The sequence below is a fragment of the Diabrotica undecimpunctata genome, chromosome 4 (assembly GCF_040954645.1).
Source record: "Diabrotica undecimpunctata isolate CICGRU chromosome 4, icDiaUnde3, whole genome shotgun sequence".
NCBI classification, from domain to species: domain Eukaryota; kingdom Metazoa; phylum Arthropoda; class Insecta; order Coleoptera; family Chrysomelidae; genus Diabrotica; species Diabrotica undecimpunctata.
The window spans coordinates 159,369,669-159,394,007 of NC_092806.1; the positions used below are offsets into that span (position 1 = coordinate 159,369,669).

General features: G+C 35.0%; 1 protein-coding gene across 1 annotated transcript in view; it reads right to left on the minus strand.

The window, feature by feature from the left end:
• Hex-A (Hexokinase A) overlaps window positions 1–23,633 on the minus strand; it is a 124,986-nt gene extending 101,353 nt beyond the window's left edge. Inside the window, exons 1-2 of the mRNA XM_072530764.1 lie at window positions 23,388–23,633; window positions 9,570–9,635 (exon numbers count right to left, since the gene is read on the minus strand). Of these exons, the coding sequence (XP_072386865.1) occupies window positions 9,570–9,635; window positions 23,388–23,405 (84 nt within the window). The 5' untranslated portion in view covers window positions 23,406–23,633. The remainder of the gene's footprint in view (window positions 1–9,569; window positions 9,636–23,387) is intronic.
• Window positions 23,634–24,339: the final 706 nt, after the last annotated feature.

Sequence of the window (24,339 nt, forward strand, 5' to 3'; positions counted from 1 at the left end):
GCAGCGGACGCGCAAAATTTGCTAGACGTGAGAACCTGGAGAAGATCGGCGCGGGACCGACAAGGTTGGAGGCATAGTTTGGAGGAGGCCAAGGCCCGATTTGGGCTGTAGCGCCATTGGAGAGAGAGAGAGTTTAATTTAAACTACTAAAGATAAATTTAAACTACCTACCAACGATAGCAGTGCCATAGATTCAGGTATTTTAACCATTCTATTAACAAATAAATATAAGGTTGAATGCTCGAATAAATAAACTTTGATCAAATAAAAGGCATATATCGAGCACAGTTTTTTGAAAAGACCAAACTCTTCAAGTTTTCTTCTTCTTCAGTGCCTTATCCGGTCCGGATGTTGGCGATCATCAAGGCTATCATGGTTTTGTTGACTGCTCTGCGAAACAGCTCCGCTGAGGTCATCCCAAACCATTGTCGGAGATTTTTCAACCACGAGATACGACGGCGTCCCGGTCCTCTTCTGCCAAATACTTTACCCTGCATAACAAGTTGAAGAATTCGATATTTTTCTTCGTTCCGCATCACGTGGCCGAGGTACTCAAGCTTGCGTTGTTTAATTAAATTAAGCACTTCTTTTTCTTTTGTCATGCGCTGTAGGACCTCAACGTTGGTGACATGGTCCACATAAGATATTTTTAGTATCCTTCTGTATATCCACATCTCGAAGGCTTCGATTCGTTTTTCAGTGGCTTGCGTCAGTGTCCAGGCTTCAACTCCATACAGTAACACTGGAAGAACGTAGCACCTCACTATTCGCATCTTGGTTCCCAAACTGAGATCACTGCAGCACAGCAAGGATCTCAACTTAATAAATGTAGACCGTGCCATTTCAATTCTGGATCTAATCTCTTGAGCGTAGTCCCATTGTACGTTGAGGGTAGTTCCGAGGTAAGTGAATCTGTCGACTCTCTGGATCTCTTCGCTACCTGCCATTAGTGCCCCGGGATCTAAATTTGTACGGCTGACAACCATGAATTTAGTTTTCTTAATATTAAGGTTCAGTCCGTATGTTACGCTCACAGTTCGCACTCGGTCTAGTAAGGCCTGCAGATCGTTTAGGCTGGTTGCTAGTAACACAGTGTCATCGGCGTAGAGGATATTATTGATGTATTCACCGTTCACTCGGATTCCCATGTCTAGGTTTGTGAGGGCTTCATTAAAAATCTCCTCAGAGTATATATTGAAAAGAGTCGGCGATAGCACACATCCTTGTCTTACTCCTCGCATGATCTTCACTTGGTCGGTCAGCTGGTCTTCGACCTTGACTTGAGCACGCTGGTTCCAGTATAAATTCATGATGATCCGAATGTCCTTCTCATCCAATCCAACTCTTTGTAGTGCGGTGACCATCTTCTGGTGCTGACAACGGTCAAATGCCTTGGCGTAGTCAATAAAACAAATATAGACATCACAACTGACATCGCGGCATCTCTGAAGTAGGACTTGTAAGGTGAAAAGTGCTTCACGTGTACCCATAGAATTGCGGAATCCGCATTGCATTTCACCGACATTTTCTTCGCATTTCTTGTAAATTCTGGCATGTATGATTTTAAGAAAAATTTTAAGTGCATGACTCATAAGACTGATAGTTCGGAAATCTTCGCACGTTTTCGCAGATCGTTTTTTTGGTAGCGTTACAAATGTTGACAATAGCCATTCCTCTGGGATATTACCTGAATCGTATATGGCGTTGAACAGTTCAGTTAACTCCTTCGTGCTCACTTCACTCATCACCTTAATAAGTTCAACGGGTATTTCGTCCGGACCTGTAGCCTTACCATTCTTAGACTGTTGTAAAGCAGCCTTTACCTCGCTTTCTAGAATTGACGGCCCTGTCATGCAATTTATTTCCGGAAGGTTGCCTTCAAGTTTTGGTCAACACTTATTATCCAGTAAACACAATTTTAACATCAACACTGGTTCATCTATCTTACATGACATTAGTAGAAAGAAAAACTATATGGAGTTGGATTTATTGGAAGATTTGGAGATTACAAGGGAAACAAATGGAAACTCTCACTGTCTTAATAGTCAAATTAATTTAAATTGTACTAAATTTAAACCTATTTTTAAAAACTTTATTACATCTTCACCTCGTAAGGGACCCAGCTCGACTGTTTAGACTTCCTGCACTGAGCACATCCATATTAATTTTATAGTTCTACCATTGACTGTGGGTTCAACTGAACTACTTAGATTACACCCCATTTATATACTTTGCTTTCAATTTTGATTTTTAATTTTTAGTATTTTAATTACATAGTCAGATTTCTTCCTTTCTACATTACAGATAGTGCTTGGTAGACCATTTTATTGTAGTCAACTACCCACTGTCTAATATATTGTTTAGTCTTTTTCTTGCATTCTTACTTTACGTCGACTGCAGTTGCTCTCAAACTAACACCCTAATTATTATAGAGAGGTTTGCGTGTGAGATCTGGATTATTCAATCTACTTAAAAAATATTCTATATAATTTTATATTTCATCAGTGACCTCCTACAGTAGTGTCAGTTGGACTTTTGGTCAATACTTAGTTTCATAGAATTTTTAAAAGGTGCAGATCACATATCTATGATTGTGACTGCTCATCCAAGCTGTCATTTGTCACATGCCACCCCAACATTTCCGTTAGATCGGGAGCCATTCTGTCTCCGGCTTCTGCTCGATATATGCCTTTTATTTGATCAAAATTCTATTAACCAATGTTTAATTAGATTAAGAGGTTTTTGTTCCTAATAAATAAATTGTGTTACGAAAATAATTTTTTTAAAAACCCGTTTTCGGCTTTTATTTTCATAACTCCAAAGCCTGTTGAGCTTTATAAATAAAAAAATCTTACGATGGGTCGCTATTATCATTATTGCTTTATTTTTCAAACGATTTGACGAACCTTGAACAAATATTTAAATGCTAAACTACTCGTTAAATGTATTTTTATTACGAAAATATCTATTGGTATAATTTTACGATAATATTTATATAACAAAAGTATGTTGAAAATACCAAATTATATAAATTAGGAAATAATGTATTGCTACGTTTGCAGATAACACCCAAGTACTAGCTGTCGAGGATGGTATTATAGAAAAAAGATACAAAACAGCTACAAAGAGAGTTGAACCAAGTCGTAAGTTTCAAAACAAATTGGAAGATAAATAAACCAATTTATGTCAAGTTTAACAATAAAGTACATCTAAAGTCATTTTGAAAAATTTTGTTACAAGCGATGAAAAATTTCAAAATTATATTATTATAATATATAAAGCCTTAAGTCCTGTACCAATACCGCCTTAACCCTTTGAGACCTGACTTTTTTATTAAAAAAAAAAAAAAAATCTTATGTGTTTTTATATTTCAAAAGTCTTCAATTAGTAAGATAAAATGAAAAAAACTCTTGTACAGAACACATGACTACGTCCATTACAATCTGTGTTTTTACACCTAGTAGCCTCCTTCTTAGAATCAAACTCCGGTATGTGACCAAAATTGTCCGTTTGTATTTCCAAAAATGGTCTCATCTCTCCTCGTCTTTTAAATGTTGAAATAGAAGGCTTAGGAGATGAAGATGCTGCATATATCGAGCACAGTTTTTTGAAAAGACCAAACTCTTCCTCGTTTTTTACTTACTGAATTGCCCATATTTATTAGGCTTTCGGCAACTCTGACTCTGAAGTCTAGAAATTTCATTCGATCCTTATTGGTTGTATTACATTTGTCGCAGTCCTTCCTGTATTCCAGCCAGCTGTTGGTGAGAGCGAAGTCTATCATGTGCATAATAACACGCAATGTCCACTTTCGCGATCTAATAAATATTCGATAATAATTAATCATCTGGTCCATTAGATCAACTCTGCCCATTCCATAATTATAATCTTTGACAATTTCAGGTCGGTTAACATCTACGTAACAAGAGCCTTTTTTGTCCCATCTTCTAACTATGTCTAAATTACCTGCATCAACATAATTGGAGGCTAATTTCACAGTCTTTGTATCTAACCATTTGACTAGCACCACATTTTTTTCTTTATTGACGACTTCATCTACGGAACCTCTCGGTAGTTTCAGCATTTCATTGTCTGGTAACACAGGAGGTTTATAAAATCTATCTATTCGAATAGTCCCTCCAGCATATATTTTTTTGGCCAATAATATTTCAAGTAGTTCATAGGATGAGAAATAATTGTCATAATATAATTTGTGGCCTTCACTGGTGGAAATTCTTTCGGCTAGTTGAAGAACGATAGATGCCCCTAATCCATGTTTTGTTTTATTATCTGCATTCAGTTCTGTAGATTTACCCTGATAAAAAAACAAAATCAAAAGCCTGACCACTTTTTCCGCACAAGACGAATAATTTTATTCCCCAAGGACAGGGCTTCCCCTTCACATATTCTTTTACGGAAAGTTTTCCTGTGTAAGGAATCATTTGCTCGTCAACACTAAGTACTTCCTCAAGTTCAAGCTGTAAACATCTCTTTCTGACAGCGTCGATGATAGGACGAGCCTTATAAAATTTATCTGTATCACCTGCTGGTCTTTCCAAATTGTTCACTAGGTGTAAACATGTTCTAAGCTGGAAAAATCTGTCCCTAGACATGTTATCTAGGAACATTCTAATACCAAGGCTTCTTTCCCAGTACATCCTAATTTTGGGAAATTTGTTTAAATTTCCAATCATTATATGAAGTGCAAATAAAATTTTAATTTCTCTCTCATTAGTTGGTCTAAAATTTTTTCCGTTCTGTAAGGCATATACATTTGTAAATATTGCTATATTTTCAAACAAATCATTTGAAATATACTTCGAAAAATACTGAATTGGGCACAGTGGCTCTGTAAGACTTGTATTTGGGGAAGTAGGATGCCATGTAAATGTAGGAGTCTCTATCGATGCCTTAGTCCACTCTACGGTTCTCTTTTTTGTTTTAATTTCTCTTTGTTTTGGTTTTTTAGAACAATCCATTTCTGAGAAACATACTTTACTTCCTAATTTTTTTGTACCCGAGTAACCTGCAACTTCATCTGGTATATATTCGTCGTCTGAATCATAAGTTCTCCCTAACTCCTCATTATCATTTTCGCTGTCATCACCTTCTTCCAGTGTCTCAGTGTCACGTCTGGTCAAAGCATCAACCCCTGGTCTTATAATAGATTTATTAACAGGTCAATTAACTCTTGGAGATGTTTTGGGTTGTCGAAATCATATTTTTTTCTTTTGTAATTCATGTTATCTGCAATCAACAATACTAAGTTAAAACCCAAGTTTAGACCATATGTACATGCTCATGTACATCTAAAAAATGTTTGTTTATTTCAAAACTATCGTTTTTATGGCAATGTTTTGTACTTTATAAAAAACTACTTACCTTATAAATCACACTTAAAAAGTTGGATCGATTTCGTTTCACAAAAGATAACAGTTTCTCGTAAAATAAAACTAGCAGTATCGGTTACCAACTAAACAGCTGACACTTTACAACAAAATCGCTGACAACTTTACCTGTTGACCACTAGATGGAAGCAAAAGTTAAAAATGTGGATCGTAAATGTATATTTGAGTGACTGAATGCTATTTCGGTATAGATAAGCGAGTAGTTGGTATTTAACAAAACAATAAAAGCTATGTACATACACATGTACACAGGGTCTCAAAGGGTTAATCTTCTGTCATAAACTTATTTCCAAATCTAGGATAATCAAAGAGTATACCTTTGTCATAAATTAGTCCAAAAAATTTTCATCTTTCCCCCGTATACGGATATGTCGTCTTGAAGACGATCATTACGACAAACTTAAAATTTATTTGTTATAAATGTTTTTAAAATAGCTCCACCTAATGCTTCTATTTTGTATAAACCACCTAATTATTATTTAAATATTTAAAACTCATTATTTTATCGTTCAACATTGTATAAAGCCACCAATTATTTTTGCCTGTTATTCGGAAAGTTTTATCGACTTCGTTGATTGTTTTGTCTTAAAAATTATCATCGCAAGACAAACAAAAATACTGCCTTACTTAATACTCTCAACAATAGATATTTGTATGAATGTACACAAGCAAGGTAATATTCGTGGGGAACAAATATAGATATGGAATTTTTAATTGTACTTCGTTTTCTAACGAAAAATTTCAACTTGTAGATTTATCGAAAGATGAAGAATATGTACGACATTTTTGCTAAAATCTTTTCTTGTCATAATAATGAAAAGAACTCATAACATAACACACTCCAACATAACAAAAATTATACTGAAATAATGGCATCCCCTCTGATAAAAGCAAATAGCCTCTGTTGAGATTTCCGAGTAGGGCATGTTTCAGGTCGAACAATTAAAAAAATCAGCATAGGGTTTTGGAGTGGAGTAGAAAGAGCAAAGCCTTTCTACCATCAATCAAAAGACATACTTAGAGATATTCCCTAAGCAGATTTAAGTAAATATGCACAGAGTATATTTTGAATATTTTATGTAACTAGTGAACTTTTTGCATATTTTTACATAACTCGAAGTAAAATGCATATGTTAAATTTTTTCACATGCGAAAAAATGTCATTTTTTCGCTGTATTACTAACTATCCTTCTACCAAAATTTTACCATCATTACCTTAGTCCAACCCTTGATAACCCTTCCCTGATTTCAACCTCCCCTCCTTTAGAAATACAGACAATTTTAAAATAGCAAGAAAAAAGACTCTCTCTTGATCGTTGACTGTTGCTAGGGACAGTCGTTCGCTTTTTCGTCTGCTGAGTCTCGCTAGGCAGGCGTATACTCTCTCTAGCCTGTTACCTATCGCTTGGTACAGACGTACCGCTCTTTTTCTCCACTCTAACTCTCTCGCTTATAGTTACGCGAAAAATACCGCAAAAACTATTTTAAATCGTGTACAGACGTAAAATGTGATCTATCTCGTGATCTCAGTGTTAGTACCGCGAAACACGTGTTCAGAAACCGGTACCCGGACAGATTCAGCGTATAAAAAACAACCGCGAGTGTAGCCTGTCAATACCGCGAGTGTGTGGAGCAAAAATATTGGTAAGACTTTATATAAACTTAATTTGCTATAATCTGTATAACCTGTTACCACATATCCTAATTTATTTGAATCAACCCTATGTAATACAGTCCTCATTAACTGAAATTATATTCATAATTTCACATACGTACACCCTTTTTGTACAGCATGTAAACACTAAATTAAGGCCGATACAATTCATTTAAATGTTTCCCTCTGTGGACGTGGACTATAATTTCAGTCTCGAATTCATTTTTTATAAACCATTTGATAAATATGAACTGATCCAAACAATCAGTAGTATCAAAAGCAAATCTTCCTGTAGTACCGATGGACTATCTATAAAAATTTTCTTAAATCTCCCAAAAAACGTGTTGGAAGTCCTGGTCTCACTAATTAATGATTTCTTTGAAAAAGGTATATTTCCAGAGTGCCTAAAGACATACATTATTATTCCTGTTCATAAGGAAAAATCGAATGTCTGCAACTATAGACCTATTGACATACTACCGGTCCTATCCAAAATTATTGAGAGACTTATAAAAGTCGACTTATGCCCTTTCTCGTTGAAAATAACATTTTATCACAAAGTCAGTTCGGCTTTTTCATCTAATAAACGTACCAGTGATCCTATGTTTTCTGTACTACATGAGGTCTATCAAGCATTAAGCAATAATCTTTACACAGCCACTGTTTTTTGTGACTATTCCAAAGCTTTTGATTGTATAAATCACGACATTTCGATAAAAAAACTTAATTTTAACTTGAGGAATAGGAAACAACTAGTTAGAGTAAATGATACTGACTCTAGTCACAAAAGCATTGTATGTGGAGTACCACAAGGTTCCGTATTGGGTCCTCTACTTTTCCTTATCTTTATAAATGATATCACTAACTTAAAAATCGATGGAAAATTTTTCTTTTTGCTAATGATACCAGTATCATCTAGAGGAACTCTAATATTGCAACTATAACTTGTGATCTACTTAAAATAAAAACCTGGTCCGACTCTAATTTACTCCCTTTTAACGTGGATAAGATAATAGCATTATCCTATAAAGGAGCTCTTCAACCGTAGCTTCTTAACAGCCAGTTTTTAAGTAAAAACCTAGCCTCAGCCTGCTATGCAAAAAGATCTGTTTCGAAGGAAATCAATTTGGCATCTTCCAAAATAACATATTTTTCTTTGTTCGAGTCTCATCTTCGATATGGAATTCTTTTTTGGGGTTCTGATACAGCTGCCCAATCTGATGTTATTTTTAAGTTACAAAAAAGAGTAATACGGTATCTTTTTTACCTCAGTAGAATAACACATTGCAGAAGCTACTTCAAAAATCACGGGATTTTAACTCCTCTTGTAACATTTTTTTTTTATAATTAAAATATTAAATAATTTTTAATCCTTTTACTCCTGTTGCTGAGAGGCCGATGGCCGTATTTGCAAATAATATATACGCGGTTGGTAGTGTTTACCATTAGGAAATTCCATTGGAAGCTACCGACTATCTCAAAAGATGCAAGGTCCGACTTATTAAAGACGCGAAGTAGTATACTTTATTGTGGGGCTTAGCTTATCCTTTCCGGTGCCAAGTGGGTTCTTTTTTTTTGATAAATTTGGTAAATATCGTCGAAGGCACGTTATAGTAATTTTCTGAGAGAACTTAATCCGAAAGGATTTATCTTTCATCATGTTCCTAGCTAGAAGTGAAATACCTTCTTAGAAATACATACAGGCTGGTCTGTCATTTTTAAGTGGGGGTTATCTCACCTTTTTTTTTGGGGGGAGCTTGTGAAATTTTGAGAGGAAGAATATTACATCTGAGAGGGCGAACTTTGTGTAAAGGGCTTGCTGAAATTACCGTCTCTGTGTTATCTTACCGTCTCTGTGAATTTTTTCTTTAAGTGTGTATTGTGTATACACTTAAATGTTTCAATTTCGTAATCTAATACCATATTAGATTAAAGATTGGTATAAACTACCTTTAAGTTAATTAACTTCAGTGTTTAATACAAGTAAAGTATTTAGCTTCAGTGAAGAGTGCAGCAGTCATCAAGACTTATCGTAAGTTATCATAATCTTTTTATCTTCAACTACTTAGCGAAACTAAATTCAAATCTTTACCACTGTGCTTTCTTAAACTTGCAAAGCAAACAGATTGATGTCGGATGATTAGTCGGCAAGGGAATCTATAATTTGCATTCCATATGCCGTTCATCATGGTCAAAATTCGTAGTGAATTCAGTTTCTGCTACTCCAAATAGAGTAAAGAACTAAAACATAATGACGTTATTCATATATATTCAATCAGATAAAATAAAATATTTTATTTGCCCTAAAAATCTGTATTCTAAGAAAATAATATAGGACTATCGTTGATATTTTAATCGACATATAAAATCTCAGTGTAGAAAAAAGTTTGTAACTTTTGGTAAACCATAGTATATTATCAATAAAAAATTTCGTATTTTTTGTTATTCCAGCTAAATGGAAAGTTGTAATGAATACATTGATACGGCAATTTACATATTGTACTTACATCTTTGGACGCAAGGCTCTCTGAAGATGGTGGATGCTCTTCTGGGGGATGAATGTTTGTTTTGTGCTAAAAACAAAAAGTAGATCTCAATATACATATTTATTTCAATCACTATCGCTTTCTCTCTTTTTGAGCTGTACGAAATTTGTAAAAGATTTATAGATTTTAGCCAGAGTAAGAATTTCGTACAGCTCAAAAAGACAAAAAGCGATAGTGGTAAATCGTTTTACTTTAAGACCATCAAAAGAGGTGGCGCTTTTGCAGCTTACCACCCGAGAAGTGGGAAATAGCAAGACAATTCGCTGGCTTTCCGTGTAGACAGATATCCCTGCCCTTCGTAAGAGGCGAACAATGGGAATTAATGAGAGGTGGGGAGCCATCGTTCGAGGTGTAGGGTTTGTAAAAACACACGCAGTGCGCTTCGGCGTTACGGTCACCAGTCTACACTCCTAGTATCCGAGACGAGTCTCTCGTGGGAGCACTCTACTTTCATTCCACAGACCCAAAGTGAGGTTAAACGAGCTGCGACCCTTATACGTCATTTTTCCATTAAGGGCGTAGGATTGCGGCACATAGCCACTATTGGAGATTTAAGAGTGGAAGAGGAGAGCTCCTCGGCGGCTACCTGTCTACGTGCGAGGTCGAGTTCCTCTACCTGCGCTCCCTTTCTGCCCCGGGTATTACTACGGGGAGAGTGGAGCCCCGCGATGCTGGTGTCGGACTCGTTGGGGTTAGCGGTTAGCTAGCTAAAGGTCATATGCCGAAAGACCAGGTGGATGTGGGTCTCGCTGATGTTCTATATATCGGAGGTGCACGAATTACTTCATATCTGAAGACGTTATAACAGTCAGTCTATTACAGAAATAACGTTATAACAGTCTATTGATACCAATTCATACACGGAAAGTTTGACGAATTGTTCTCATTTCGCCTTTTATTCTTAGGTACATCCGTCATTTCATTTCATATATACATATATATAAAAAAGAAATTTAATCTTTGCAGATTAGTTAAATAGTAAACTCTTAAATATGCAGATTTCCCCAATATTTAATAGTTTACTATATATATATATATATATATATATATATATATATATATATATATATATATATATATATATATATTGTCATACTTTTTCTTTCCCAACCAAAGAAAAATAAAAACGACCTTTTTCCGTTTCAAACAAAATTATCAAAAAACCTTTGTTTAGAATTAGAAGACATTTTACCTGTAAGTTAATCTTTTCATTGTTTGTATAGTCGAGTATTAAATGACCATATTCTAATCTTTTGAAATATGTATAAATGATGTATTGAAAAAAACCAATTTTAAAGTAAGTTATTTAGTTTTCTCTGTAACCGAAATTAGGCTTTTCCAAAATCATGGTAAACACAATTTGAGTTTTTTGATTGGACGGTCGTTTTTAAATAAAAATTTGGGAGTCGATCATGAGACAGGAGAAGTTAGTCATATTTTGGTAATCGAAAGGAAACAGTCGTTTTGTCTCAAGATAGGGTGTGGTTCGTGAGTTTGGATACCGGCGTAACGAAAAGAAGTGAATAGTTTGAAGAAGGAGATAACAAGTAGATTAAAAGAGGTCCTTGTATCTACCGTGGGCATTTTATGAAGTATATGTGAAAGTATTCTTACGGCATCAAGTTGACAAAAGGAGGTCCTGGTGTCATAAATAAGTAGCTGAGTTTGGAGAAGTGAATCAGGTGTTTTTTGTGTAGTCTGCAGGAGGTTTGCAGAGACGTTAAGAAAGAGCCGAGGTGCCAAAAAGGAGAGATCATATCGTTGAGGAGACTGGACTTTTCTGGGTATTTTCCAACATAGAACTCAAGAAGAAAATAAGCTGTAAGTGTTTGTACAATTGAATTTTATATCTGTGAAGGATCGTTTCGACATCATGGTCATTAGCATTCAAATTTAAGAACTGAGGTTTTGTTAGGCTAATCAAAAGTTTAAAGTTTTGTTGTTTCTTGTTTCAAGTTAAGAAAAATTTAAGTAAAATTGGTTTTTCACGTAATATAAATGTATGTAGCTTTATAATCTTATTATTATAAAAATTTGATTTATTTTATTGTATGCTGATTGATAAGAGAACGACAGAATTTAATAATTGTTTTATTCGTTCATATAAAATAAAGAAACGTAAATCTTTGTAATATAATATATTTGTATTCTTATCCTTTTTTCTCTATCCCGATAAAAGACAACTAGAAACTCTTTTGAATCCATCGAATACAGGTAATATAAGGATTATTTTACTTTTGATAACAAATAAATTATATTTCTTTTTTATTGGCTCAATAAACTAAGATTAAAGTCAAAACAAACAATCATAACAATATATATATATATATATATATATATATATATATATATATATATATATATATATATATATATATATATATAAAACCTAAAGCAAAGATTAATACTATTACAAGAATAAATATTAAACTCAACAGACTTGACAGTTAAACTGAGTCGATTATCACTGCGCCGAGCTTTCGACATCCTCTTTGATGTCTTGTGAGAGGATCTCGAAAGCAGTGATAATAGACGCGGTTCAACCCGGAAGCCTGTTGAGTTTAATATTAATTATTGTAATAGTATTAATCTTAGCTTTAGGTTTAGAAATAAAAGAGAAATGTAAAGAGAAACGAGAGTCCTACACGAAATACAAAGCATCAAATACAAAGCATCAAATACTCCAGAATCCCGAGACACCTATAGAAGAATACGAAATGAAACAAAGCAGTTGGTAAGAGGGACAAAAAATAAACACTGGGAACAGTTTACAAAAAGGATGGAAAGCGACTTCTACGGGACACAAAAACAAATATGGAGATTCATAAGAAACCAACGGAAAGAAATGGCAGAATTGAAGGAATACAATAACATACCAGCAAACGAATGGCAAAGGTACCTGACGGAACTGTTTAAAGAAAGGAAAATAATAATCAGCACAATAACGTACCTGAATTAAGACACGAAATAGAAATCAGATTTCAGGAATTGGAGCCCCCATAAATTCACTCAAAAATAGAAAGTCACCAGGACCAGACGGAATAATTAACGAGCTTCTCAAAACACAGAGGAGAAAGTATGATACCAATGTTCAAGAAAAGAGATAAAGAAGACCCCAACAACTATAGAGGTATAAATGTACTGCACACCGCACTTATGCTTACCACAAAAGTCCTAACCAACAAAATCAATAAACTAACAACTTTATCAGATGAACAACAAGGATTCAGATCTGGAAGATCCAGCGTAGACGCCGTATTTGTACTACACATCACAGAAAAGGCCATCGAGTACAATAAATCAGCATATCTATGTTTTATAGACCTGACAAAGGCATTCGATCGCATCCAAGTCAAAGACGTCTTACACCTACTGTATAAAAAACATACCAATCAATATTATACAAACCATCGAAAACATCTACTTCCATAATCGAATACAGGCAAAAATAAATGGAAATCTAACACAGTGTATACCAGTACAAAGCGGAGTTAGACAAGGTTACTCGTTAAGCCCACTTCTTTTTCATATAATAATGGACGAAATAATACACGGTAAAGATCATAGTTATATAATGGGGAACAAAGAAATCCAAATATTATGTTATGCAGTTGATGCCGTATTAATCGCCGAGACAGAAGACGAGCTCCAAAGATTAAGATACATTTTCAATACAACAGCCAAGAAATACAATATGATAATATCAGCAGAAAAAACCAAATGTATGACAACATCTAAAGACCCACTACGATGTAAAATCAAAATTGATGGGAAAATAATAAAGCATGAAACAAGGTTTAGATATGTGGGAATAGGTGTAACTAGTTACGGAGATGTTGAAGAAGAAGTACGACAACAAAGCTTAAAAGCAAGTAAAGAGGCGGGATCTCTTAATGACACAATCTAGAAGAACAAACACCTAAGACAAGACACAAAAACAAGAATCTATAAAGCAGCAATTAGACCTATATTACCATACACGCCAGAGACAAAACTTGACACATCTAAAACGAGACAACTACTAGAAACAACAGAGATGAAAATACTTCGACGAATATCAGTCTGTTGGATAGGGAGAGAAGCGAAAATATAAGAAGAGCATGCAATATAGAAGGCATAAATGAATGGGTGACAAAACGGAAACAGGAGTGAAATGAACACATTAGTAGAATGGCAGAGGATAAGATAGTACGAATAGCACGAGATAAGTCACCAAATGGACGAAGAAGTATTGGCAGACCAAGAAAAAGATAGAGCGATAATTTAAACAATTTAGGGGGCTAATATTGAAGAAGAAACAGGCCTACATACAAGAAGGAAGAAGAAGAAGCTTTAGGTTTAATTGTACTAACCGCGGGAATCTTTGGTAACTTTGGTTTTTAGACCATTTTCTTTACGACGTTTCGGCATGGCCTCACTTGCCATTCCCAAATGAAATTAGTTCCGCTTCTTGTCGATCTTCGAATCGAACTAATTATTTGTCTTCTGTCTATATCCCTGGTCTCTACTTTACAATTTGTACCATTTTATAGTGTTTGCAACAAAGGGAGAACAGCACATAAATGACAAAATCACGAACAAGTTTTTTAGTCATAAAAATATTTATTCATACTTTAGGAATATTTAAGTGCAAAGGATGCTGTTTATTGACCTTTCTTAACAATTATTTTTTCTTTTAATTGTCTTGTATTTTTGAAGATTGTGTTTCGGCTTTTATCGGAGAGAGCTATTTTTTGTTATGTTTGTACCACCACTGTTGCATCAACCCTCGTATATTTAAATTAATTTATTAATTAATGTCTTTAAAACACCAGTACGATAAAAACCACTCCTTTATTATCATGAAAAAATGGAAATAATGTGGTTTTGGAAAATGTTCAATGATGTATCGGTTACAAAAATTTATGACGTAAAAAACTCGGGTTTATTTTTAGCGGAAGACTAATTACTCGAGGTGTTTATTTGTATACATTCAATTTGGATGTCATATGTCGAGTGATAACTACTCGAATAGGTATGCACGAAATGTAATAAGGTTGTCGAATATTACTGCAAGCTTAGATTATTTCCATTACTATTTGTTTGAAATAAATTTTCATTCTGTTAGTGTTTTATATTGTGTGTAGGATTATTAAAATATTTAAGTTTTTAAACGTTTATTATTGTCAAATTGCTTGTCAAATTTAACGTGATACTTGGCCGATTTGAAATTAGGCTCCACCCACGATGCGCATTCGACCACAACACAATTCGTCCTTATTATTTCTTGGCCCTTCGAAGTGCAAGGTACTTGTATAGTCTGCGACAGTTTTTTTTATTTTACTTATGTTTAAAGTTACAGTTTAAAATTAAAGTTAAGTGTGTTGAAGAAATATCGTATTACAATAGATTTGACTTTTTAAATAATTATTGTTAAGTATTTTAAATTATAAACATGGATTTTCATTCAAAATTAGAAGGCAAAATCTTGTCTGGACAAACGAGGGAGGTAATATCAAATTTAATTATTTTTATGCAGAGAGAAGCGATGCAAAATCCGCATGTTAAAGATTTTAAAAAAGTTCAAGAGCGTGCTTCCTTAGCAACGGAAGTAAGTATAGCCACTATAAAACGGATCTCTCGTGAAATGAAAAATATACAAATATACACAAACCCAGAAATAAAACTTATGAAATAGATCAAATTATGAACAATGCAGGTCACTCTGTCTTAAGACTACCTCCCTACCACCCGGACTTAAATCCAATTGAGTTAGTGTGGGCTGCTCTAAAACAATATGTGGCAAATAAAAATGTAGATTTTAACTTTAAAAATGTTGAAACATATTGTGATGAGTTTTTCTGCAAATTTTCCCAAGATGAGTGGAAAAAATATTGCGAGCATGCTATTTCTTATGAGCGTTATTATATGGAAAAGGAACCAGCTCTAGACCTAATTGTAGACGATTTAATAATGCATTTGCAGGAAGATAGTGACACTGATAGTGTGGATTCTCTAGAAAATAGTAGTTCGGAGACAGAAGAGGAATATAATTATTAGAAGAATTTTTTTACCAAGTAACAAAAACAAAATATTTTGTATTTTGAGAAAAATTTCCGAAGGAAAAATTGAAACGTCAAAATAACATACAATATAGACATATCATAGAAGTTCCATTAATAAATAAAGTCGCTCTCTGTAAACTTGTAGTATGGAGTGTACCAACGAGGCGAAGAGACCGAGCGCATTATGTATCTCTTTTCCTCCGAATGCGTTCTCACTTAATTTTCTACGCAAGTGGACAAATTTGTCAAGTATCACCTTAAATTTGACAAGCTTGTAACAACCAGTGATATATCGCAGCGATATACCACGACTGATAATTGTCTAAATTGCAGTACACTCTCTAATTCCGAAATGCCTTCTACATCATCATCGGCAAATGTTCTACCACAAGTCAACAATAATTGTCAACCTGTTTTAACTACCGAAAAACATCAGAAAAACTACCGAGACATCAGGAAGAAAAATTGAGAATTATTGTGAAGAATCAGATGATCGTCTTATGGAAGATGAGACTAAAGATTGTAAAGATTTTGGATTGGATCTTACGAATATCCAGAAAGGAGATTTTGTTCTTATTATATTTGCTACAAAATAAAACACTCAAATTCTTTGCTGGTCAGATCGAAAAGCAACTAGAAAAGTCAGAATGTTTAGTATATTTTTTAAAAATGATGCCGCGACAAGATTTTGTATTTCCAGATCAGAAGGATGAGAGTCATATTTCTGCAAACGATATTATGAGAAAATTGCCAACTCTTGAAAAAAAAATTGGTACAGCAAGATCTAGACTCCTTTCTGATTTTCATGGGTATAATATGGGATAATTCAATGTATTATGTTAAATTAAATATTAAAAATTGCACTTATAAAAAAATATTATTATTTTATTTCCATCAAAACCTGTGTCTATGTGCCACGTAGAAAATATTGTCTTGTCTACATGTGCCTCTCTTAGGGGCATATGTGGACTAATTACATCTACTTGGAATTTAATGCACGTGCCCTAAATAATTTAATAACTGCCAAATTTAAATGTACACAAAGACTCACAAATATGTGAATCTTACATTGAAGAAGCCGATACTTTACAATGAATCTCATTTTGCGGTATAAATATTTTTTTTTGAAATTTGTCCACATGTGCCCCCTCTCCCCTAGTGGCGGTCCCAGTTTTATTAATTATCAATTTAATGGGGATGTTTCTAGGGCTCTAGGCCCTGCGGCTTTCCCGTTTTTCATTTCCATTAAGGTTCGTCTTATCTCGCCCACATTGATTGGTTATTCCTTGTTTTCGTCTATTAAATATGTTCTGAAGTCTCTGTAATTTATTTCGATATGTAGTCTTGCTTCCGTCAATAGCGATTTGTAATATTCTTCTCACTCTGATATACTTATAAGGTTTAATCTCCCTGTTCCTTTGTGATTTTTCCTGAGGTTTACTATAAACTCCCATGTTTCAGATACTCGAGTTTCATCCATAAATCTGTTTATTTCTTTACATTTTTTGTTCCACGTGTCGTTTTTCTCTTTCGGTCGCAGTTTTTTCAACTTCCCTTCCCAAATCAAGTAAAAGTAAACAAATATACCAACAAATAAATGGGACGCACCTTGATGCTATAACAGGCAACAAACTAAACCATGGAATGAAAAAGAAAAAGAAAAAAAACAAATGTGCCTAATATACACTACTGCCAAAATTACCGCACCAACGTAAATGTACCATAAGTTTGAAGCTATTTTTCTTCTGAAGAAATGATTGGATGTTGATGATTTTTTTTTCTCATATTATACTTCCATTTCTAGTAAATCATTGTATTATTGTTGTCTAAAAAATATCAACTTTTACCCGTATACGGGGTGTAAAAATAAAGTTGTGTTTTTTCATCGTATTTAAAAAATTATCTCGATATCTCTATTCTTCTTCTTATAATGGCGCTACAACCCTTTGTGAGTCTTGGGCTGCTTAACAATGTTCTTCCATTCTGCCCTGTCGGATACTTTCCTTTGCCACTGCCTGATGTTCATGGTTTTAAGATTCCTCTCTACGTCGTCTATCCATCTCTCGATATCTCTATTATCAAAGATTATACATAACTTTAAATGAAACAAGATTTTATTAACATTTAAAGCAAAGAACACATTACTTAAATAAACTTTATTGACATTTAATACAAATTAAAGCCTAAGAAAACATAACCTAAATAATCTATAACAATTCCCTCTCCCAAAAACACTTAATAACGAGTATTTCCACCTCTGCATCTAATTACTTCTTCACACCGACGAGGCATAGGTACTTAAAACCAAGCGGCGTATTTGTTCTTGATCAATTGCATCCCAAACTTCTCTCACCATAACTTCTATGTCGTCAAGAGAGACAGGTGGTGGTTGTCGGCTCCTGAGTTGGCGATATATAATATCCCACAAATTCTCTATGGGATTGAGATCAGGGCTGCAGGGTGGCCAGTCCATGGTTTGTATTCCAACATCGTCTAAATAACCCCGGACCACACGTGCAACATGTGGTCGAGCGTTATCATGCATTAAAAGAAAATTATTTCTTATGTAAGAAACATGGTTAGACAAAATGTCTGTAAAATACCTTTCACTTGTTAAGGTAACTCTTCGTAAAGCAACAACGTCCATTTGTGCTATAAGAGATATTCCTCTCCAAACCATTACAGATCCTCCATTGAATAAAGTAATAGGTCGTGTATTGCACTGTGCCTAGAATTCTCTTGGCCGTTGAATAACTCTCACACAAAGGTCACTCCACCAAAATGGCATTGACAGAGATGGTCACCCATCTCACACAAAGTCTAAACAACGGCAAACGCTCCCTAGTCATTTTTTTCGATGTTCAAAAAGCCTTCGACTAAGTCTCGCATGTTGGACTGGCCAGGAAACTGTTGAACATTGACCTACCCCTCTCTTTCGTTAGATTTATCCACTCATATGTCTCTCAATGTCAAATAACGTTGAAAGTGCGAGGTCATTTCTCCGACTCTTTTACTCCTACAGCAGGAGTTCCGTAAGGTTAAGTGTTGGCAACCATATTATACACTATATACAACAGTGACTTCCCTAACCCACGATATACTAACACACTCACTTTGCTCTACGCAGACGATACCGCTCTCGTAACAACATCACGAGACGTAAACTCAGTACTTAGGTTTGCTCAAAATCATCTTGACCTGGTCGACAGGTGGTGCAGGAGATGGAGAGTAACACCTAACCCAAATAAAACTCAAATGATTCTCTTCAGACACCCCAGTCGCAGCTGATATACCTCACTCAACATAGCCAGAAGAAACAGCCTTAGACTCTGGGGTGACCGACTCCAACTCCGTGACCGGATTGAGTACCTCGGGGTGGTGGTTACACAAACACTAAACTGGAGGCCCGATCTGGACATGGCCTGTAACAAGGCTAGGAGTGGAATCGGTCTACTCAATGCTCTTTATGGTAAGTTCGGAAAGACAGCCGTACACATATACATACTTACAAATCATTCATTACGACGGTGATCGAGTATAGATGCAACTTCTATATTTCGATCCACCGTCACCTCTCGCAAAGACTGCTGGGACTGGAACGGGGAATCCTGCGTAAAAAAAACAACAAACGACGCTAATACCCCTCCGCCCTTATTCATCAACTGTCGAATATCCAGTCCATCCATGAGAGGCTCTCCTCTCTGAGCAGGAGTTACACAATCAAAACTATCCGTGGCCAAATCTTCAGAGCCCAAAATGTCGTGAAAACTACCTGCTCATCCATTAGCAAAGTATTCAAAAGACAACCTAAACCCAAACTCCCTTTCCCACCCACAAAACTACTGGCCCTTGCCAGCAACGAACTCTCTGATAACATTGACATCCTGGAGGCAACTCCCGTCTTTTACCGTCGTATCAATCAGTAAATGCTCACTTCGAGCTTGCCTAGACAGGAAGGGGTCGGTTTTCTGTGGTTTCTCGATTCTATTGCACAATTATACCTGTCTTTTGTTGAGGTTACAGCCACAGCTGCCCTCTTCGCGATTCATAACTTTATATACTTACTAATTAAATTCAGTCACAATTCATAACCATATAATTTTTATTAATAAAATTCTGGAAAGGACCGTATTAGCTCAACAACCCTTTCACCTCTGATTGTCCAGGATCCTCTTTCGCCGACACGTCCACGAAGCCAACCATCAGTGGAACCTACACGGCAAAAAGCTAACAACCCACAAAGAAACGACCATCGTGAAAATGCGACATCGACTTATCAGTAAACAACATGTGCTCCCAGTCATCAACGTTCCAGTCAAAGTGATTTCTGGCAAATTGTAATCTACTTCTACGATGGTTTACGTTTAAAGCTGGTGCTCTGACTGGTATCCTTATCTTGTTCAGCGAAACGCCTTTGTACAGTGTTTCTACTAATTTGAATATTATGAACATTTACCACTTGTATTTGTAAATGTCTCATTGTGAGAAAACGTTCTCTTATAGCACGAAGTCTTATAAAATGATCTTATCGTGGTGTTGTAAGTCTTCCTTTTCCTTGTCCACGCCGTCTCGTAATTGTTTGATTTTTCATAGCCAACTAACTGCATCCATTAGTATTACAATTCGATAAAATCTCGTTATACTTTGAACGTACTTTTTTGATAATAAAGATATCGATGATTTTTTTACGAAAATGTTGAAAAAATGAAGCTTTTTCGAAATAATAAGAGTTTGCTTTTAATAAATTCCACAGGGTGTTGCAAAATAAGATAAAAAATAAAATTTATTTTTACATCCCGTATATGGGTGAAACGTTGACATTTCCCAGAAAACTTTAATACAGTAATTACTAAGAAATAGGTCTGCAATGCGAAAAAAAAATTATCAAAATCCAATTGAGGAGCCTAGAAGTAAAGGGGTATAAGTGTAATTTTTGTAAATATTGAGATAACTGCTTCGCCGAACTTGTAATCTCTCATTCTATTTGGAGGTAAAGAAATCTAAGCGATAAGTCTAACAGGTGCTGCGTTCTAGTGACAAGTTACTTAACCTCCAACATTGGATGGAGCTGGTCACTTTCTAAAAGTAGAAAGTTCTTTACAGTACAGATGAAAAGTGACGATTTTTTAGACTTCCAAATAGTTGCACCATACTTTAAGAAGGGCGTAAACGGAATACAGAGTATGTAATGGTTACATTTTCAGCAGAACAAACCTTTCAGCTCGTTTTACAAGAAAACAATGAGCTATTCTATGAGACCCACTCGAGCTGGCAAAAATTCTGTCCTGCCAGATCTCTTGCCAGTACCGATTGACCTAAGGCCTCTCATTAAGCAAGCTTAATATTCAGATCTTCAACAGTTACTCAGCTACGTGTCTACAATCTACCATGAGTTCTTCACAAATCTGCGACATGATGAACAACAAGCTGGAGAACTAGCAAACTCAGAAGAAGAAAAAGTCAAAAATGACGATTTGGATCAACATTACGACACTGATATTTACGAATCAAAAGTCAACTATGTATTAGTGTTATGATGAAGAATAAATTTGTACAAAAACTTTATGATCTATTTACATTTTTAACTTTATGTTGCATTTCTTAGAAGTAAAGGGGTACAAGTGCTACTTAGCAACCTAAAAATAGCTCCAAAATGAGTAAAGTCAATCAAATTATGAGTTTTTGTTGTAAAAATAATAATGCCTACAGTTACTAAACCGGAGAAGAAAAACTAGCATTAAATAATCATGACAATTACAGTGAAGGCTCAACTTTGAACGGCGTTTACTCAAAATTTACTTTTTGTCACTTATACCCCTTTACTTCTAGGGTCTTCAATTAATGATTCAAAAGAAAAATAGCATAAATAATTGAAAAGCGTGTCGAAAGAAGTAGATAGACCCATTTGGTATTTATAGACCTTGAGAAAGCATATGATAGTGTCCCGTTAAAGAAAATGTTTGAGGTCCTCGAAAGGTCCGGATTGGATTCGACGTATATCCGAGCGATATATAAATTATACGAAAATGCAGTTAGTTGTGTAAAAATTGGAACCAGAACCTCAAATGAATTTAAAGTCACTAAAGGCCTAAAGCAAGGATGCTGTTTGTCACCGACACTCTTTAAAATATACGTCCAAGAAGCATTGAGGAATTGGAGAAATAAATGTAGATTTATGGGCATCGAAGTGGGACAAGAAACTCTGTATACATTGTTGTTTGCAGATGATCAGGTGGTGGTTGCAACCGATGAGGAAGATATAAATTATATGAATCGAAAATTAGTTGAGGAATATGCCAAATGGGGGCTTACTGTAAACATAAGCAAAACAGAATATTTAAAAATTGGAGGAAATACCACAGATCTGAGGCTTGAAAACGCAGTCATAAAAGGCTGCAGCCAGTATAAATATCTAGGAAGCATCATATCAGCAGATGGCAGAGTTAAGATAGATGTACAAAACCGAATAACCCAAGGGAAAAAATGCATCCGAATACTGAATTCATTACTGTGGTCTAATAAAATAAAGATGCATACCAAACTTCGCGTATACAGAGCAATTGTAGAACCAATTATCACATATGGTGCCGAATGATGGACGATGACAAAGAATGAACGAGATAAAGTAGACGTTGTGGAAATGGATTATCTTAGAAGGTCATGTCGAGTATCGAGAATGGAAAGAATCAGGAATGAGGAAATACGAAACCGTACAGGAATTAGAGATACTCTTTCAGATAGAATACAAGGAAGGCAATTACAATGGTATGGTCACGTGATGAGAATGGAGGAGGAGCGGTGGCCAAAGAAAGCCTTAATGTATGTTCCGCCAGAAAGAAGGAAAAGGGGAAGACCACCAAATTCCCGGAGAAGAGAAATTACAAAAACAATGCAATCTAGAGGCTTAGAAGAGGGAGATTGGAGAGATAGGAAAAGATGGAGGCTGAAATGCGGGAAGCGGCAATCGCCGTAGGACCCCCGTTATATGAAGATGAAAGGAAAAATAGCTTAAAAATTATGGTAGAGTTGAGATGGTGCATTAGTTTTGGAGAGTTGAAAATCACGTAATGCTTTGAACATACCTTTCTTCTTTGATAATAGAGATATCAAGATGATTTTTTACGAAAATGTGGAGAAAGAATAAAGCGATCTCGAAATATTAATAACATGTAGTGTTTGTTTCTAATACATTCTACAGGGTGTTGCAAAATTAGATGAAAAAACATAACTTAATTTTTACACCCCACCCCGTATATATGTAAAACGTTGACATTTCTCAAAAATCATTATTATAGTAATTAATTAGAAATATACCTACAACGTGAAAAATAAATCATCGAAATCGAATTAAGGGTTGAAAAGAAATATCGTTTCAAAATCATGGTCCATTTTAGGTGGTGCGTTAATTTTGGAGAGTAGTATATATTTTACCAACACCTTGTATAATGATTTTTAATTCAATCTACATTATCATAATTTAAAATAAATTTGTGAGGCTGTTTAAAAGTTACGAATTTTGTATAATCGCGAATTATATAATGAGCTTTACTTGCCAAAAGTTAACACAAAAATTAAATATTTATAAACATTTTTAATAAATAATAATATTTTACATATTAAAATTTCAGATAATTATATGATTCTACGTCTTATAAATATTTTTTCGAAAATAAATGTTAATATCATAAAAACGAGTTTTGGAGATTTATTAGTATTGATATATTGACGAACTTACCGATATTTCAGGAGCCATTTCTTTCACAATTTCAAAAAAGTCACTGACAACAATGTTACAAAACCAAAAATCGTCTAACGTGCAACTCTCTAACGGGAAAGTATGAAAGAGACTAGAAAAAATAACTCGCCAATATCACTGTATTTATATATTTAGAGGTCGCACTAGTAAAGTTCAAAAACACACTAGGACTAACTGATTAAAAACACATTATCTATATGTGTTATGAGGAAGGATATAGACAGTGCAAAATTTTGTTGATTGCGTTTGAAGTAAGAATACACAAAAATGACCACGTGACTTTCAAAACTATTATCTAAAGGCGTCTTACACCTGCGTCACTGAATGCGCGTATGTAGGTATTTTTACCTGTCGCCTATACATACATACAAATAGACCGGTCACTCAAACTCCATTTAAAAAATATGTCAAACCACAGTGTAGGGAAATGATGGGTTATTTCCTCCCATTTCTCGCAGCTCACCAAACCCTCGTGGTGACCTGTCTAAAATTGTTACAGGATTTAATTGTTTGTTCGTGTCAATCATGAACAATTGATGGATATTCTGCGAAAGACAGGTATTAACGATAAGGACATTCGAATTGTGGCAAACCTATACTGAAATAAGGTCAAAAAGTCAAATAGCAAGAGCAAAAATTGGCAACGAACTCACTGGAAGGGTGCAGATCAAAAGAGGCGTCCCTCAGGGGTGTATCTTATCCCCACTCCTATTCAATATTTATTCCGAGGAAATATTTAACAAATGTATGGAAAATGCAGATGGGGGCATAAAACTAAACGGCGAGTTAACGAACAATATAAGATATGCCGACGACACGGTGATCCTTGCCAGTACCATAGACAATTTACAACAGGTAATGGAAAGATTTTATTCAGTTAGTGAGGAATACGTCCTGAGCCTCAACTTCAAGAAGACAATGCTGAATAGTG